This window comes from Salvelinus alpinus, chromosome 30 (genome assembly GCF_045679555.1).
Source record: "Salvelinus alpinus chromosome 30, SLU_Salpinus.1, whole genome shotgun sequence".
Taxonomy (NCBI): domain Eukaryota; kingdom Metazoa; phylum Chordata; class Actinopteri; order Salmoniformes; family Salmonidae; genus Salvelinus; species Salvelinus alpinus.
The window spans coordinates 3,586,472-3,603,610 of NC_092115.1; the positions used below are offsets into that span (position 1 = coordinate 3,586,472).

General features: G+C 43.9%; 1 protein-coding gene across 1 annotated transcript in view; it reads right to left on the bottom strand.

Moving 5' to 3' along the window:
* Positions 1–759: 759 nt before the first annotated feature.
* LOC139560181 (uncharacterized) overlaps positions 760–17,139 on the bottom strand; it is an 82,914-nt gene continuing 66,534 nt past the window's right edge. The window contains exons 9-12 of the mRNA XM_071376728.1: positions 12,257–12,406; positions 5,348–5,482; positions 3,873–3,973; positions 760–2,342 (exon numbers count right to left, since the gene is read on the bottom strand). Coding sequence (XP_071232829.1) covers positions 2,198–2,342; positions 3,873–3,973; positions 5,348–5,482; positions 12,257–12,406 — 531 coding nt within the window. The 3' untranslated portion in view covers positions 760–2,197. The remainder of the gene's footprint in view (positions 2,343–3,872; positions 3,974–5,347; positions 5,483–12,256; positions 12,407–17,139) is intronic.

A 17,139-nucleotide genomic window follows, 5' to 3' on the forward strand; every position in this document is an offset into this window, starting at 1 on the left:
TAAGATGCCAATGGCACCATAAATCATGCCTCAGAGATGGTAGTAGATAAGATGCCAATGGCACTATAAATCATGCCTCAGAGATGGTAGTAGATAAGATGCCAATGGCACCATAAATCATGCCTCAGAGATGGTAGTAGATAAGATGCCAATGGCACTATAAATCATGCCTCAGAGATGGTAGTAGATAAGATGCCAATGGCACTATAAATCATGCCTCAGAGATGGTAGTAGATAAGATGCCATGACACTATAAATCATGCCTCAGGGATGGTAGTAGAGAAGATGCTTTGCTAAAACAAAATGTATCTTTTATAAATAACTCCAAAATATATAAATATTGTCCTATGTGGCCCCAACATGCGCACCAGTCAAAGCCAATACAACAGCTCCCCCTGGTGGCTAACACCGTCTTTACTGAGTAATCTGTTTGTTTTGTAGAATAATAGTGGTTTTTGTATTTCGTATTTGACGTGTGAATCTTTAACTCAGGGCTAATTTGTAAGAAACCGTGATCTTAACATAATTACTTGTCAAATAATGGTAAACAAATGTCAACTCGGGAATAAAGATTCTCCGATATATAGAATCAATTAATAAAGCCAACATTTCTTTGTTTTGTCACACTTGTCTCTGCCTACTTCTAATATATTATCATTTACTATCAATATATAGTCATATCAATATATTATCATAATATATTATTATATATTATCATTTACTGAGGCGACCATAACAAAACCAAAGAATGCTGCAGGATTCTCCAGGAGTAAAAATTATATTTTCACATTTTTATTTCCACTCATCTCCTCTAACAGTTTAACATGATTTAAGAACATACCGTTCGTCATACACAGATATTGAAGCATAGAGGGGGGGGGGGGGCGACAAAAAAACTAAATCCATACAAAATGGTGTCTACTCATCAAGCACAACCAAATCTACAGTCATGTCTAGATGGGATACAGCTTGTCAAATTGAAGTACAAACTAATTTAACTTAATTCTCCCTGCCTGCTACGAAAACTACATTTTGATAAAAGCTGTATCCCTTCTAGACACTAGGGGTTCTCCTTCGTTCCTACCTCCTCCCCTACCGGGTGTACGTTTTGGGTTTCTGCCCGAGCGCTACACAGCCAATTCAAATAACCAACTCATCATCATCAAACTTTGATGATTTGGGAAGAGAGTAGGAGGAGAGAAGGGAGGAGAGCAGGAGAAGGAGGAGAGGAGAGCAGGAGAAGGAGGAGAGGAGAGCAGGGGAAGAGGAGGGAGGAGGAGAAGAAGAAGAGGAGGAGAGGAGAGTAGGAAGAGAGAAGGGAGGAGAGTAGGAGGAGAGACGGGAGGAAAGAAGGAGGAGAGGAGTAGAGAAGAGGGAGGAGCCTCTTCTGTCTCGGCACTCAGGAATGTCGGGGTGCCTTTTTCAGTTTTTTTTAATTCTATTTTAAATAGTGTTTTTTATACTTCCATTATGTTCCTTTGTTTGGTCGTTATGGTAACCCCACCACCACAGCCTGCAGTCAGAGACCCCATGCCTGCCTTCCTGCTGGGCTAGTGGGATGAGGTGAGCAGGGTAGCTGGACTGAGAGCTGTCTAGGTTCTCCAGGTCTGGAGCCATTCACAGTGTGGCCTGCCGGTTGGAGGCTTCTGTAGGCTGAGCTCAGCCTGGGGCTGGCTGGCTGAGGCTAAGGGCCGTTGGAGTGTAGCTGAAACTGTGGCCCCAGGGCTGGACAGGGAGGCTAGGAGTCTGTAGCTGTGGCCCCAGGGCTGGACCAGGAGGCTAGGAGTCTGTAGCTGTGGCCCCAGGGCTGGACCAGGAGGCTAGGAGTCTGTAGCTGTGGCCCCAGGGCTGGACCAGGAGGCTAGGAGTCTGTAGCTATGGCCCAGGTGCTGGACCCGAAGGCTAGGAGTCTGTAGCTATGGCCCAGGTGCTGGACCAGGAGGCTAGGAGTCTGTAGCTATGGCCCAGGTGCTGGACCCGAAGGCTAGGAGTCTGTAGCTATGGCCCAGGTGCTGGACCAGGAGGCTAGGAGTCTGTAGCTATGGCCCAGGTGCTGGACCCGAAGGCTAGGAGTCTGTAGCTATGGCCCAGGTGCTGGACCAGGAGGCTAGGAGTCTGTAGCTATGGCCCAAGTGCTGGACCAGGAGGCTAGGAGTCTGTATCTGTGGCCCCGGGGCTGAGATTAGGGGCCATGCTGTCATCTGTTAGCAGGGTAGTAGTTGGGGTCCAGGTAGTTATATCCAGGGGTCTGAGCCAGATAGTAGTCCCTGTCTAGGAAGGTCTCATGGTGATGGACAGGCTCCAGATGGTGGCTGGGCACGTGGCTCTCTGTCTTGTACAGGCTGGAGGAGGTAAACACAGAGGAAATACAGGTTAATAGATTGTGGCAAAAAGGATTCCACATACACTTTATACAGTTGTGGCCAAATATATTGACACCATTGTACTTCTCTTAAATAATTCCCTATTTCTTCAACTGGTCACAACACCTTGCTAGAGGTTTTTAGACATTGTAGAACCCATTTTATTTTTGTTAACTCTATTTTTAATAAATTAAAATGGTAAACTTCAGACAAAATGGCACGGACAAATGTAGCGTCACCGCAGAGCTAGTACTTGGTCAAGGGAACTGCAGACAAATTATTAGTGTAGCAATGAGCTTGCTGTACTTTTTTTCTGGTAATTTGTCCCACTCTTCAGCAGCAAACAGGTCTAATTCGTCCAACGTTTGAGGGGTGCCCTCCACCAACTGCTGTTGTCAGATCTTGTCATAAATTATGAATGTGATTCAGATCAGGACTCTTCGCTGGCCACACCAGAACAGTTCAGCGACTCTCCTTAATCATTCTCTGTTCAACCCAGTGTCCAAAAACTGTGTCTCTGTTTGAAGGTTGTGGGTCTTCCAGTAGGACAACACCCTCAAACACAAACTCAGCAAAAAAAGAAACTGACCTTTTTCAGGACCCTGTCTTTCAAAGATAATTCGTAAAAATCCCAATTTTGGGGGGGATTTTGACCCCCCCCCTTTGTTCAGGGACACATTATTCCATTTCTGTTAGTCACATGTCCATGGAACTTGTTCAGTTTATGTCTCAGTTGTTGAATCGTGTTATGTTCATACAAATATTTACACGTGTTAAGTTTGCTGAAAATAAACTCAGTTGACAGTGAGAGGCGGCTTCTTTTTTTGTTGCTGAGTTTAGAAACACCCATGAATGGTTCAAGAAGAAACGCGGGACTGTTCTGGAATTAATAGAGAACAATTTTTTTTTTAAAGGGTGCCAATATATTTGGCTGCGGCTGTATGTAGTATAGAAGACAAAACGTCAACACTATAACACATTTCTTGTACCGTGATGGGGGGGAAAAAAACAATATGGATTAATACACAGCAAGGAAACCGTTAAAACAGAGATGTAGTACTGCATACGCAACGCGGCTGCCGCTGTAGGAAGCTATGACGGGAAGTATTGTCAGGCTGGAGGAACAAGGTTCAGACATGTCAATTACGACAACTGAAAACAAAAAGGGGGTTTTGTTTGCACATGCATCAATGAACTAACTCAAAATTTGAAAATAAACTCTTCCTGCATCTTAGCGGTATTTTTACTGGTGTAAACTGGTATTATTGTTTGTCCCACACTATCTATTTTACGTGTGTTTCCAAAATGTTTTAACACGTTTCAAGAATACTGAACAGCGCCCAGCCAATACACTGACACACGCATCAATGAAACTGAAGTTGTCTACTGCACCTGGAACGCAACTATTAAGATGCAGGCAGGGTATATAAATGGAGTTAAACCATCCTGTTGAAGTCCATTTAAAACCATTCGCCTGATGAACAGAGCCCCCAGCCAGGCAGGACTCACCAGTCGGAGCAGTTGGAACAGAAGTCCACGGCGTTGTCTGAGGGACAGTCCTGACAATGCCACCGCAACCCCTGGATAGGCTCCACACCACACACGTCACACTGCAGAGAGAAACATTAGCTAGTCTCAGATGATTTAAAAAAAATACTTATGTCAAACCACATTACACTCTGGAGAGAGTTAGCTAGCTACCACACAGTGTGGTATCACATGGTGATGTGTGTACCTAGTATCCATGGTGATGTGTGTACCTTGTATCCATGGTGGTGTGTGTACCTTGTATCCATGGTGATGTGTGTACCTAGTATCCATGGTGATGTGTGTACCTAGTATCCATGGTGATGTGTGTACCTTGTATCCACGGTGATGTGTGTACCTTGTATCCACGGTGATGTGTGTACCTTGTATCCACGGTGATGTGTGTACCTTGTATCCACGGCGATGTGTGTACCTTGTATCCACGGTGATGTGTGTACCTTGTATCCACGGTGATGTGTGTACCTTGTATCCACGGTGATGTGTGTACCTTGTATCCACGGTGATGTGTGTACCTTGTATCCACGGTGATGTGTGTACCTTGTATCCACGGTGATGTGTGTACCTTGTATCCACGGTGATGTGTGTACCTTGTATCCACGGTGATGTGTGTACCTTGTATCCACGGTGATGTGTGTACCTTGTATCCATGGTGATGTGTGTACCTTGTATCCATGGTGCAGGGCCATGCTACTCTCAGCCTGGATCTCATGGTGATGTGTGTACCTAGTATCCATGGTGATGTGTGTACCTTGTATCCATGGTGATGTGTGTACCTTGTATCCATGGTGCAGGGCCATGGTACTCACAGCCTGGATCTCATGGTGATGTGTACCTTGTATCCATGGTGATGTGTACCTTGTATCCATGGTACTCTCAGCCTGGATCTCATGGTGATGTGTGTACCTAGTATCCATGGTGATGTGTGTACCTTGTATCCATGGTGATGTGTGTACCTTGTATCCATGGTGCAGGGCCATGCTACTCTCAGCCTGGATCTCATGGTGATGTGTGTACCTAGTATCCATGGTGATGTGTACCTTGTATCCATGGTGATGTTCCATGCTACTCTCAGCCTGGATCTCATGGTGATGTGTACCTTGTATCCATGGTGATGTGTGTACCTTGTATCCATGGTGATGTGTACCTTGTATCCATGGTGCAGGGCCATGCTACTCTCAGCCTGGATCTCATGGTGATGTGTGTACCTTGTATCCATGGTGATGTGTACCTTGTATCCATGGTGATGTGTGTACCTTGTATCCATGGTGCAGGGCCATGCTACTCTCAGCCTGGATCTCATGGTGATGTGTACCTTGTATCCATGGTGATGTGTGTACCTTGTATCCATGGTGCAGGGCCATGGTGATGTGTGTACCCTGTATCCATGGTGATGTGTGTACCTTGTATCCATGGTGCAGGGCCATGGTGATGTGTACCTTGTATCCATGGTGCAGGGCCATGCTACTCTCAGCCTGGATCTCCTGCAGTTTGTGTTTCTTCATCCTCTTCAACTCCAGAAGCTCCTTGTACTCCGGCAGGTGTCTCAACTCCTCAGGTACACCCTCCTCATCCTGGACACACACACACACACACACACACACACACACACACACACACACACACACACACACACACACACACACACACACACACACACACACACACACACACACACACACACACACACACACACACACACACACACAAAGTATCACAGACTAACATGTACAGTGAGGTTTGTAAGGAGCATGAAGACCCTGTAACCGATAAAGACTGACTCCTTGTAGTGACATTCCTTAACCACTAGAAAGTCAGACCCCCCCTCCAAGATAACCAGCTGTCATTCTGACAGTCTAATAAATACAGACAGGGCCTCGTCAGACCCCCCCCTCCAAGATAACCAGCTGTCATTCTAACAGTCTAATAAATACAGACAGGGCCTCGTCAGACCCCCCCCTCCAAGATAACCAGCTGTCATTCTAACAGTCTAATAAATACAGACAGGGCCTCGTCAGACCCCCCCTCCAAGATAACCAGCTGTCATTCTAACAGTCTAATAAATACAGACAGGGCCTCGTCAGACCCCCCCTCCAAGATAACCAGCTGTCATTCTGACAGTCTAATAAATACAGACAGGGCCTCGTCAGACCCCCCCCCTCCAAGATAACCAGCTGTCATTCTGACAGTCTAATAAATACAGACAGGGCCTCGTCAGACCCCCCCCTCCAAGATAACCAGCTGTCATTCTGACAGTCTAATAAATACAGACAGGGCCTCGTCAGACCCCCCCTCCAAGATAACCAGCTGTCATTCTAACAGTCTAATAAATACAGACAGGGCCTCGTCAGACCCCCCCCTCCAAGATAACCAGCTGTCATTCTGACAGTCTAATAAATACAGACAGGGCCTCGTCAGACCCCCCCCTCCAAGATAACCAGCTGTCATTCTAACAGTCTAATAAATACAGACAGGGCCTCGTCAGACCCCCCCCTCCAAGATAACCAGCTGTCATTCTAACAGTCTAATAAATACAGACAGGGCCTCGTCAGACCCCCCCCTCCAAGATAACCAGCTGTCATTCTAACAGTCTAATAAATACAGACAGGGCCTCGTCAGACCCCCCCTCCAAGATAACCAGCTGTCATTCTAACAGTCTAATAAATACAGACAGGGCCTCGTCAGACCCCCCCCTCCAAGATAACCAGCTGTCATTCTGACAGTCTAATAAATACAGACAGGGCCTCGTCAGACCCCCCCTCCAAGATAACCAGCTGTCATTCTGACAGTCTAATAAATACAGACAGGGCCTCGTCAGACCCCCCCTCCAAGATAACCAGCTGTCATTCTAACAGTCTAATAAATACAGACAGGGCCTCGTCAGACCCCCCCCTCCAAGATAACCAGCTGTCATTCTGACAGTCTAATAAATACAGACAGGGCCTCGTCAGACCCCCCCTCCAAGATAACCAGCTGTCATTCTGACAGTCTAATAAATACAGACAGGGCCTCGTCAGACCCCCCCTCCAAGATAACCAGCTGTCATTCTGACAGTCTAATAAATACAGGCAGGGCCTCGTCAGACTTCTCAACTGGCCTACCTGGTTAAATAAAGGTGAAATAAATCAATTCTAACAGTCTAGTAAATACATGTGACATATGCTTTCGATAAAACTAATAATTAGGTTGTGTTTTATGAAGGTCTTAGGTGATATTAGACTGTCAGTCTTTTTCAATAGCATTTATGACTTTATGTTACCAAAGGCTACATGTAAAAACGATGAAACACAAAACAACAAAAACATTCAAGTGTTCAATACATGTTATTGATGGCGTGTCTTTGTTACACGTACGTGTTGGAACACGGTAACAGCGTTCTTTTATAACGACACCATTATAATAATTACCCACCAAGAGGCGCGGTCAACAAGACCCGGTCAAATGATGAAAACATCAGTAGCCTAAACATCATTATAGGCGCCCAGTGTGCTTGATAAATAGTGAAAATCAGCACTAAATAAATAAATGGCATATTAATGAATGTAAGCGTCGATATGACAGCAGTAAAAAAAAGAGTCAATTATTTATACATCAGGTAACATGGAAAAAGGTGTCCCATACATGTTAAAACGGAGGTAACATGGAGAAAGGTGTCCCGTACATGTTAAAACGGAGGTAACATGGAGAAAGGTGTCCCATACATGTCAAAACGGAGGTAACATGGAGAAAGGTGTCCCGTACATGTTAAAACGGAGGTAACATGGAGAAAGGTGTCCCATACATGTTAAAACGGAGGTAACATGGAGAAAGGTGTCCCGTACATGTTAAAACGGAGGTAACATGGAGAAAGGTGTCCCGTACATGTTAAAACGGAGGTAACATGGAGAAAGGTGTCCCGTACATGTTAAAACGGAGGTAACATGGAGAAAGGTGTCCCGTACATGTCTGACCAGAAGCTCTCCATACGCACGCTCTTTCACCAAATGCTCCACGGACATACAGGATTGAAATGAATGCTTCCAACTCATCAACAGACAGTGTCTCCTTGCTCCTTGTGCGTCTCAGTCCCTGTACAGTCCCTGATTCCAGTGTCTCCTTGCGTCGGTGGCGTAGGTTCTTAGGCTTCGGCGGCGTAGGTTCTTAGGCTTCGGCGGCGTAGGTTCATAGGCTTCGGCGGCGTAGGGTCATAGGCCTCGGCGGCGTAGGGTCATAGGCCTCGGCGGCGTAGGGTCATAGGCCTCGGCGGCGTAGGGTCATAGGCCTCGGCGGCGTAGGGTCATAGGCCTCGGCGGCGTAGGGTCATAGGCCTCGGCGGCGTAGGGTCATAGGCCTCGGCGGCGTAGGGTCATAGGCCTCGGCGGCGTAGGGTCATAGGCCTCGGCGGCGTAGGGTCATAGGCCTCGGCGGCGTAGGGTCATAGGCCTCGGCGGCGTAGGGTCATAGGCCTCGGCGGCGTAGGGTCATAGGCCTCGGCGGCGTAGGGTCATAGGCCTCTGAGGTTCAGGCTGAGGCTCAGAATCAGAAGAATGATCAGAGATGTCATGATTCCTTTCATCCATCTGAGTTGTTTTCATTCAGCATGTGCATCCATTCCTCTTGGTCTTCCTGCCATTGTAAATTCCACACGCTCCCACTGTGTACTCTAAGCAGGCCAGAGTAGACTGATAAGACTGCTTGGAGTTGGTGGACTGATAGAGGATACATACCATGTAGAGATTAAAATGACAATGGATCAGTACAATGGAATGACACTGTTCTTCATTCACAATCAGTGATTATATAATGATGTATTGTTCACTTCCCCTCCTCATCAACTCCCCCATTCTCCCCCTTTCTACCGTCATACTTTACTTCATCTGTTGTTATAGGTTTTCAGTTTAGTTTCAGTTTAGGTTCAGTTTAGTCTCAGTATAGGTTCAGTATAGGTTCAGTATAGGTTCAGTATAGGTTCAGTTTAGGTTCAGTTTAGGTTCAGTATTAGGTTCAGTTTAGGTTCAGTATAGGTTCGGTTCAGTTTTGGTTCAGTATAGGTTCAGTTTAGGTACAGTTTAGGTTCAGTTTAGGTTCAGTTTTGGTATAGTTTAGGTTCAGTATAGGTTCAGTATAGGTTCAGTTTAGGTTCAGTTGTTTCAGTTTAGGTTCAGTATAGGTTCAGTTTAGGTTCAGTTTAGGTTCAGTATAGTTTTGGTTCAGTTTAGGCTCAGTATAGGTTCAGTATAGTTTTGGTTCAGTTTAGGTTCAGTATAGGTTCAGTTTAGGTTCAGTATAGTTTTGGTTCAGTTTAGGTTCAGTATAGTTTTGGTTCAGTTTAGGTTCAGTTTAGGTTCAGTATAGGTTCAGTATAGGTTCAGTATAGTTTAGGTTCAGTTTAGGTTCAGTATAGTTTAGGTTCAGTTTAGGTTCAGTATAGTTTTGGTTCAGTTTAGGTTCAGTTTAGGTTCAGTATAGGTTCAGTTTAGGTTCAGTATAGTTTAGGTTCAGTTTAGGTTCAGTATAGTTTTGGTTCAGTTTAGGTTCAGTTTAGGTTCAGTTTAGGTTCAGTATAGTTTAGGCACAGTATAGGTTCAGTTTAGGTTCAGTATAGTTTAGGTTCAGTTTAGGTTCAGTATAGGTTCAGTTTAGGTTCAGTATAGGTTCAGTTTAGGTTCAGTTTAGGTTCAGTTTTGGCTCAGTTTAGGTTCAGTATAGGTTCAGTTTAGTTTTGGTTCAGTTTAGGTTCAGTTTTGGTTCAGTTTAGGTTCAGTTTAGGTTCAGCATAGTTTTGGTTCAGTTTAGGTTCAGTTTAGGTTCAGTATAGTTTAGGTTCAGTTTAGGTTCAGTTTTGAGACGATTATTGGGGTGATTATCAACTGGGCACGGCACCTTCCACTGTCGAGAGAAGGAACGGAGCAGGTCTTCCTGAAACTGATTATAACTCCAGTTGTGTTTGTGATATTAAGATTCTAACAGCAGTGTGTCATATAGACTGATTTAGACAGTGTGTTATATAGACTGATTTAGACAGTGTGTATATAGACTGATTTAGACAGTGTGTTATATAGACTGATTTAGACAGTGTGTTATATAGACTGATTTAGACAGTGTGTTATATAGACTGATTTAGACAGTGTGTCATATAGACTGATTTAGACAGTGTGTCATATAGACTGATTTAGACAGTGTGTTATATAGACTGATTTAGACAGTGTGTCATATAGACTGATTTAGACAGTGTGTTATACAGACTGATTCAGACAGTGTGTTATATAGACTGATTTAGACAGTGTGTTATACAGACTGATTTAGACAGTGTGTTATATAGACTGATTTAGACAGTGTGTTATATAGACTGATTCAGACAGTGTGTTATATAGACTGATTTAGACAGTGTGTTATATAGACTGATTTAGACAGTGTGTTATACAGACTGATTCAGACAGTGTGTTATATAGACTGATTTAGACAGTGTGTTATACAGACTGATTTAGACAGTGTGTCATATAGACTGATTTAGACAGTGTGTTATACAGACTGATTTAGACAGTGTGTTATATAGACTGATTTAGACAGTGTGTTATATAGACTGATTTAGACCGTGTGTTATACAGACTGATTTAGACCGTGTGTTATACAGACTGATTTAGACAGTGTGTTATATAGACTGATTTAGACAGTGTGTTATATAGACTGATTCAGACAGTGTGTTATATAGACTGATTTAGACAGTGTGTTATATAGACTGATTCAGACAGTGTGTTATATAGACTGATTCAGACAGTGTGTTATATAGACTGATTTAGACAGTGTGTTATATAGACTGATTCAGACAGTGTGTTATATAGACTGATTTAGACCGTGTGTTATATAGACTGATTTAGAAAGTGTGTCATATAGACTGATTTAGTGTGTTATATAGACTGATTTAGTGTGTTATATAGACTGATTTAGTGTGTATATAGACTGATTCAGACAGTGTGTTATACAGACTGATTTAGACAGTGTGTCATATAGACTGATTTAGTGTGTCATATAGACTGATTTAGTGTGTATATAGACTGATTCAGACAGTGTGTCATATAGACTGATTTAGTGTGTATATAGACTGATTCAGACAGTGTGTCATATAGACTGATTTAGTGTGTATATAGACTGATTCAGACAGTGTGTCATATAGACTGATTTAGTGTGTATATAGACTGATTTAGTGTGTTATATAGACTGATTTAGTGTGTATATAGACTGATTCAGACAGTGTGTTATATAGACTGATTTAGTGTGTATATAGACTGATTTAGTGTGTTATATAGACTGATTTAGTGTGTATATAGACTGATTCAGACAGTGTGTTATACAGACTGATTTAGTGTGTTATATAGACTGATTTAGTGTGTATATAGACTGATTTAGACAGTGTGTATATAGACTGATTTAGACAGTGTGTTATACAGACTGATTTAGACAGCGTGTTATATAGACTGATTCAGACCATGTGTTATACAGACTGATTTAGGACTAGTCAAGGACGAAGGGGGGCATTACTTTAAAAATGGCAGAGTAATAAAACAATGAAATTCATGAGCAGTCAAAATGATTAACGGTTCCAGTGTTAACCCTGCTTCACTGAATGACGAGGTGTACATCTGAGTTTGCTGCTGACGCACTTTGACAGCACATGTCTCTGTATGTGTGTCTCTCAGCAGGGAACAGCAGCTAGTCGTTTCTTAAAGGTTGCACACATCAGAGAGAGAGAGAGAGGGGGAGAGGGAAATGTCAGTACTAGCATCTAGAGAGGGAGGGAGGGAGGGAGGGAGGGAGCGAGACAGACGAGAGGGAGAGAGAGGGAGGGAGGGACAGATGAGAGAGAGAGGGAGGGAGGGAAATGTCAGTACTAGGATATTGAGAGGGAGGGAGGGAGGGAGCGAGAAAGAGAGAGAGTGACAGATGAGAGGGAGCGAGAGAGAGACAGATGAGAGGGAGGGAGGGAGAGAGACAGATGAGAGGGAGCGAGAGTGAGAAAGAGAGGGAGGGAGGGAGCGAGAGAAAGGCAGATGAGAGGGAGAGAGAGTGAGAAAGAGAGGGAGGGAGGGAGCGAGAAAGAGAGAGCGACAGATGAGAGAGAGAGTGAGAAAGAGAGACAGATGAGAGGGAAAGAGAGAGGGAGGGAGGGAGAAAGAGAGAGCGACAGATGAGAGAGTGAGAAAGAGAGAAACAGATGAGAGGGAGAGAGAGAGGGAGGGAGCGAGAGAGACAGATGAGAGAGTGAGAAAGAGAGTGACAGATGAGAGAGAGACAGAGAGAGACAGAGAGAGACAGAGAGAGACAGAGAGAGAGACTGCGGAGTAGAGACGTAGTGCGTCAGCGTGTCGTACCGTGTCGTCTCCATCGGGGTCCTGCAGGGAGCTATAGTAGGCCGCTCTCTCATCCTCTTCATCCATAAAGACAGGAGGCTCATATGACGTCAGGAAGGTAGACGGTCGGTACAGGTGCTTGTTCAGGTGGTGCTGCCTCTTATTGGACACCTACAGACAATATTATCAACAACATCATTACCTATTACTAGCCTGTTCAACCTCTCTTTCATATATCGTCTGAGATTCCCAAAGATTGGAAAGCTGCCACGGCCATCCCCCTCTTCAAAGGGGGAGACTCTCTAGACCCAAACTGCTACAGACCTTTATCTATCCTACCCTGCCTTTCTAAGGTCTTCGAAAGCCAAGTTAACAAACAGATTACCGACTAGAGGTCGACCGATTAATCGGAATGGGCGATTAATTAGGGCCGATTTCAAGTTTTCATTACAATCGGACGCCGATTTTGCCGATAAAAAAAAAAACGTTATTTATCCTTTATTTAACTAGGCAAGTCAGTTAAGAACACATTCTTATTTTCAATGACGGCCTAGGAACGGTGGGTTAACTGCCTTGTTCAGGGGCAGAACGACAGATTTTTACCTTGTCTGCTCAGGGATTCAATCTTGCAACCTTATGGTTAACTAGTCCAACGCTCTAACCACCTGCCTTACATTGCACTCCACGAGGAGCCTGCCTGTTACGCGAATGCAGTAAGAAGCCAAGGTAAGTTGCTAGCTAGCATTAAACTTATCTTATAAAAAACAATCAATCATAATCACTAGTTAACTACACATGGTTGATGATATTACTAGTTTATCTAGCGTGTCCTGCGTTGCATATAATCGATGCAGTGGCATTCGCAAAAAAGGACTGTCGTTGCTCCAGCGTGTACCTAACCATAAACATCAATGCCTTTCTTAAAATCAATACACAGGTATATATTTTTAAACCTGCATATTTAGCTAAAATAAATCCAGGTTAGCAGGCAATATTAACCAGTTGAAATTGTGTCACTTCTCTTGCGTTCATTGCACGCAGAGTCAGGGTATATGCAACAGTTTGGGCCGCCTGGCTCATTGCAAACTAATTTGCCAGAATTTTACGTAATTATGACATAACATTGAACAACATTGAACAATATTTAGACTGATGGATGCCACCCGTATGATAAAATACGGAACGGTTCCGTATTTCACTGAAAGAATAAATGTTTTGTTTCTGAGATGATAGTTTCTGGAATCGACCATATTAATGACCTAAGGCTCGTATTTCTGTGTGTTATTATGTTATAATTAAGTCTATGATTTGATAGATCAGTCTGACTGAGCGGTGGGGGCACCAGCAGGCTCGTAAGCATTCATTCAAACAGCACTTTCGTGCGTTTTGCCAGCAGCTCTGCTGTTTATGAATTCAAGCCTATCAACTCCCGAGATTAGGCTGGTGTAACCGATGTGAAATGGCTAGCTAGTTAGCGGGGTGGGCGCTAATAGCGTTTCAAACGTCACTCGCTCTGAGACTTGGAGTAGTTGTTCCCCTTGCTCTGCATGGGTAACGCTGCTTCGATGGTGGCTGTTGTCGTTGTGTTCCTGGTTCGAGCCCAGGTAGGAGCGAGGAGAGGGACGGAAGCTATACTGTTACACTGGCAATACTAAAGTGCCTATAAGAACATCCAATAGTCAAAGGTGTATGAAATACAAATGGTATAGAGAGAAATAGTCCTATAATTCCTATAATAACTACAACCTAAAACTTCTTACCTGGGAATATTGAAGACTCGTGTTAAAAGGAACCACCAGCTTTCATATGTTCTCATGTTCTGAGCAAGGAACTGAAACGTTAGCTTTCTTACATGGCACATATTGCACTTTTACTTTCTTCTCCAACACTTTGTTTTTGCATTATTTAAACCAAATTGAACATGTTTCATTATTTATTTGAGGCTAAATTGATTTTATTGATGTATTATATTAAGTTAAAATAAGTGTTCATTCAGTATTGTTGTAATTGTCATTATTACAAAGACATTTTTTTAAATCGGCCGATTAATCGGTATCGGCTTTTTTGTCCTCCAATAATCGGTATTGGTATTGAAAAATCATAATCGGTCGACCTCTATTACCGACCATTTCGAATCCCACAGTACCTTCTCCACTATGCAATCTGGTTTCAGAGCTGGTCATGGGTGCACCTCAGCCACGCTCAAAGTCCTAAACGATATCATAACCGCCATCGATAAGAGACAATACTGTGCAACTGTATTCATCGACCTGGCCAAGGCTTTCGACTCTGTCGATTACCACATTCTTATTGGCAGACTCAACAGCCTTGGTTTCTCAAATTACTGCCTCGCCTGGTTCACCAACTACTTCTCAGATAGAGTTCAGTGTGTCAAATCGGAGGGCCTGTTGTCCGGACCTCTGGCAGTCTCTATGGGGGTGCCACAGGGTTCAATCCTCGGGCCGACTCTTTTCTCTGTATACATCAATGATGTCGCTCTTGCTGCTGGTGATTCCCTGATCCACCTCTATGCAGACGACACCATTCTGTATACTTCTGGCCCTTCTTTGGACACTGTGTTAACTAACATCCAAACGAGCTTCAATGCCATACAACTCTCCTTCCGTGGCCTCCAACTGCTCTTAAATGCTAGTAAAACTAAATGCATGGTCTTCAACCGATCGCTATCCGCCCGCCCGACTAGCATCACTACTCTGGACGGTTCTGACTTAGAATATGTGGACAACTACAAATACCTAGGTGTCTGGTTAGACTGTAAACTCACCTTCCAGACTCACATTAAGCATCTCCAATCCAAAATGAAATCTAGAATTGGCTTCCTATTTCGCAACAAAGCCTCCTTCACTCATGCTGCCAAACATACCCTCGTAAAACTGACCATCCTACCGATCCTTGACTTCGGCGATGTCATGTACAAAATAGCCTCCAACAATCTACTCAACAAATTGGATGCAGTCTATCACAGTGCCATCCATTTTATCACCAAAGCCCCATATACTACCCACCACTGCGACCTGTACGCTCTCGTTGGCTGGCCCTCACTACATATCCGTCGCCAAACCCACTGGCTCCAGGTCATCTATAAGTCTCTGCAAGGTAAAGCCCCACCTTATCTCAGCTCACTGGTCACCATAGCAACACCCACCCATAGCACGCGCTCCAGCAGGTATATTTCACTGGTCATCCCCAAAGCCAATTCTTCCTTTGGCCGCCTTTCCTTCCGGTTCTCTGCTGCCAATGACTGGAACGAACTGCAAAAATCACTGAAGCTGGAGACTCATATCTCCCTCACTAGCTTTAAGCACCAGCTATCAGAGCAGCTCACAGATCACTGCACCTGTAAATAGCCCATCTGTAAATAGCCCATCTGTAAATAGCCCATCTATAATTTAGCCCAAACAACTACCTCCCCATACTGTATTTATTTATCTTGCTCCTTCGCACCCCAGTATCTCTACTTGCACATTCATCTTCTGCACATCTATCACTCCAGTGTTTAATGGCTATATTGTAATTACTTCGCCACCATGGTCTATTTATTGCCTTAACTCCCTTATCCTACCTCATTTGCACTCATTGTATATAGACTTGTTCTACTGTATTATTGACTGTATGTTTGTTTATTCCATGTGTAACACTGTGTTGTTGTTTTTGTCGAACTGCTTTGCTTTATCTTGGCCAGGTCGCAGTTGTAAATGAAAACTTGTTCTCAACTGGCCTACCTGGTTAATAAAGGTGAAATAAATATAAAAATAAATAATCATCAACACCAGCATCATCATCATCATCAACAACACCATCATCATCATCATCATCAACAACACCATCATCATCATCAACAACAGCATCATCCTCATCACCATCATCAACAAGAACACCATCAACACCATCACCATCAACACCAGCATCATCATCATCATCAACAACACCATCATCATCATCACCATCAACAACAGCATCATCATCATCAACAACAGCATCATCCTCATCACCATCATCAACAACAACAACAACATCACCAACAGATTGCTTCTTGTTCCTGTTTTACTTAGTTATTGAACTAAACAGACTTGCTGTGAATCCCACCCCAGACACCAACTGCCCGGCGGCCAGACGGGGGGGGGGGGGGGGGGGGGACTGATGTCACAGGGGTCTTCAAACCTCTCTGTGATGAGGCTGGCCTCACCGCCATGTTTAAAATGTATTTCATGAACTTATTATCGACAATACTTCAAGGTATATATATATATATATATATATATATATATATATATATGTGTGATTGGGATAAAAGTGGACTAGTCCATGTACCAGTTTAGATGTCCCTGACTTTAATAGTTTGCTAGCGAGTTGGTTGCTCCGGTTAAAACCAGGTGTGGTGAGTTAGATCATTAACGTGTACTTCGACCAGGTTTTCCCTCTCCCCGAGTAGTAGTTGTAATCGATGTAAACTCTGTCTTTTAAAGTAAAGTGGACATGACTAAATATGGTCATTTTAAAACTAATGAATGCAATTAACTGAAATCCTGTTTTCCATAGTGTTACGTCGTCTAATTAACAAAGTGGTTAATTGGTTACCCAGGGTCCTCTATTCTACTCTCCTCGTTCCCACCTATCCCCCTCCCTTGGCTACCCAGGGTCCTCTATTCTACTCTCCTCGTTCCCACCTATCACCTCCCTTGGTTACCCAGGGTCCTCTATTCTACTCTCCTCGTTCCCACCTATCACCTCCCTTGGCTACCCAGGGTCCTCTACTCTCCTCGTTCCCACCTATCACCTCCCTTGGCTACCCAGGGTCCTCTATTCTACTCTCCTCGTTCCCACCTATCACCTCCCTTGGCTACCCAGGGTCCTCTATTCTACTCTCCTCGTTCCCACCTATC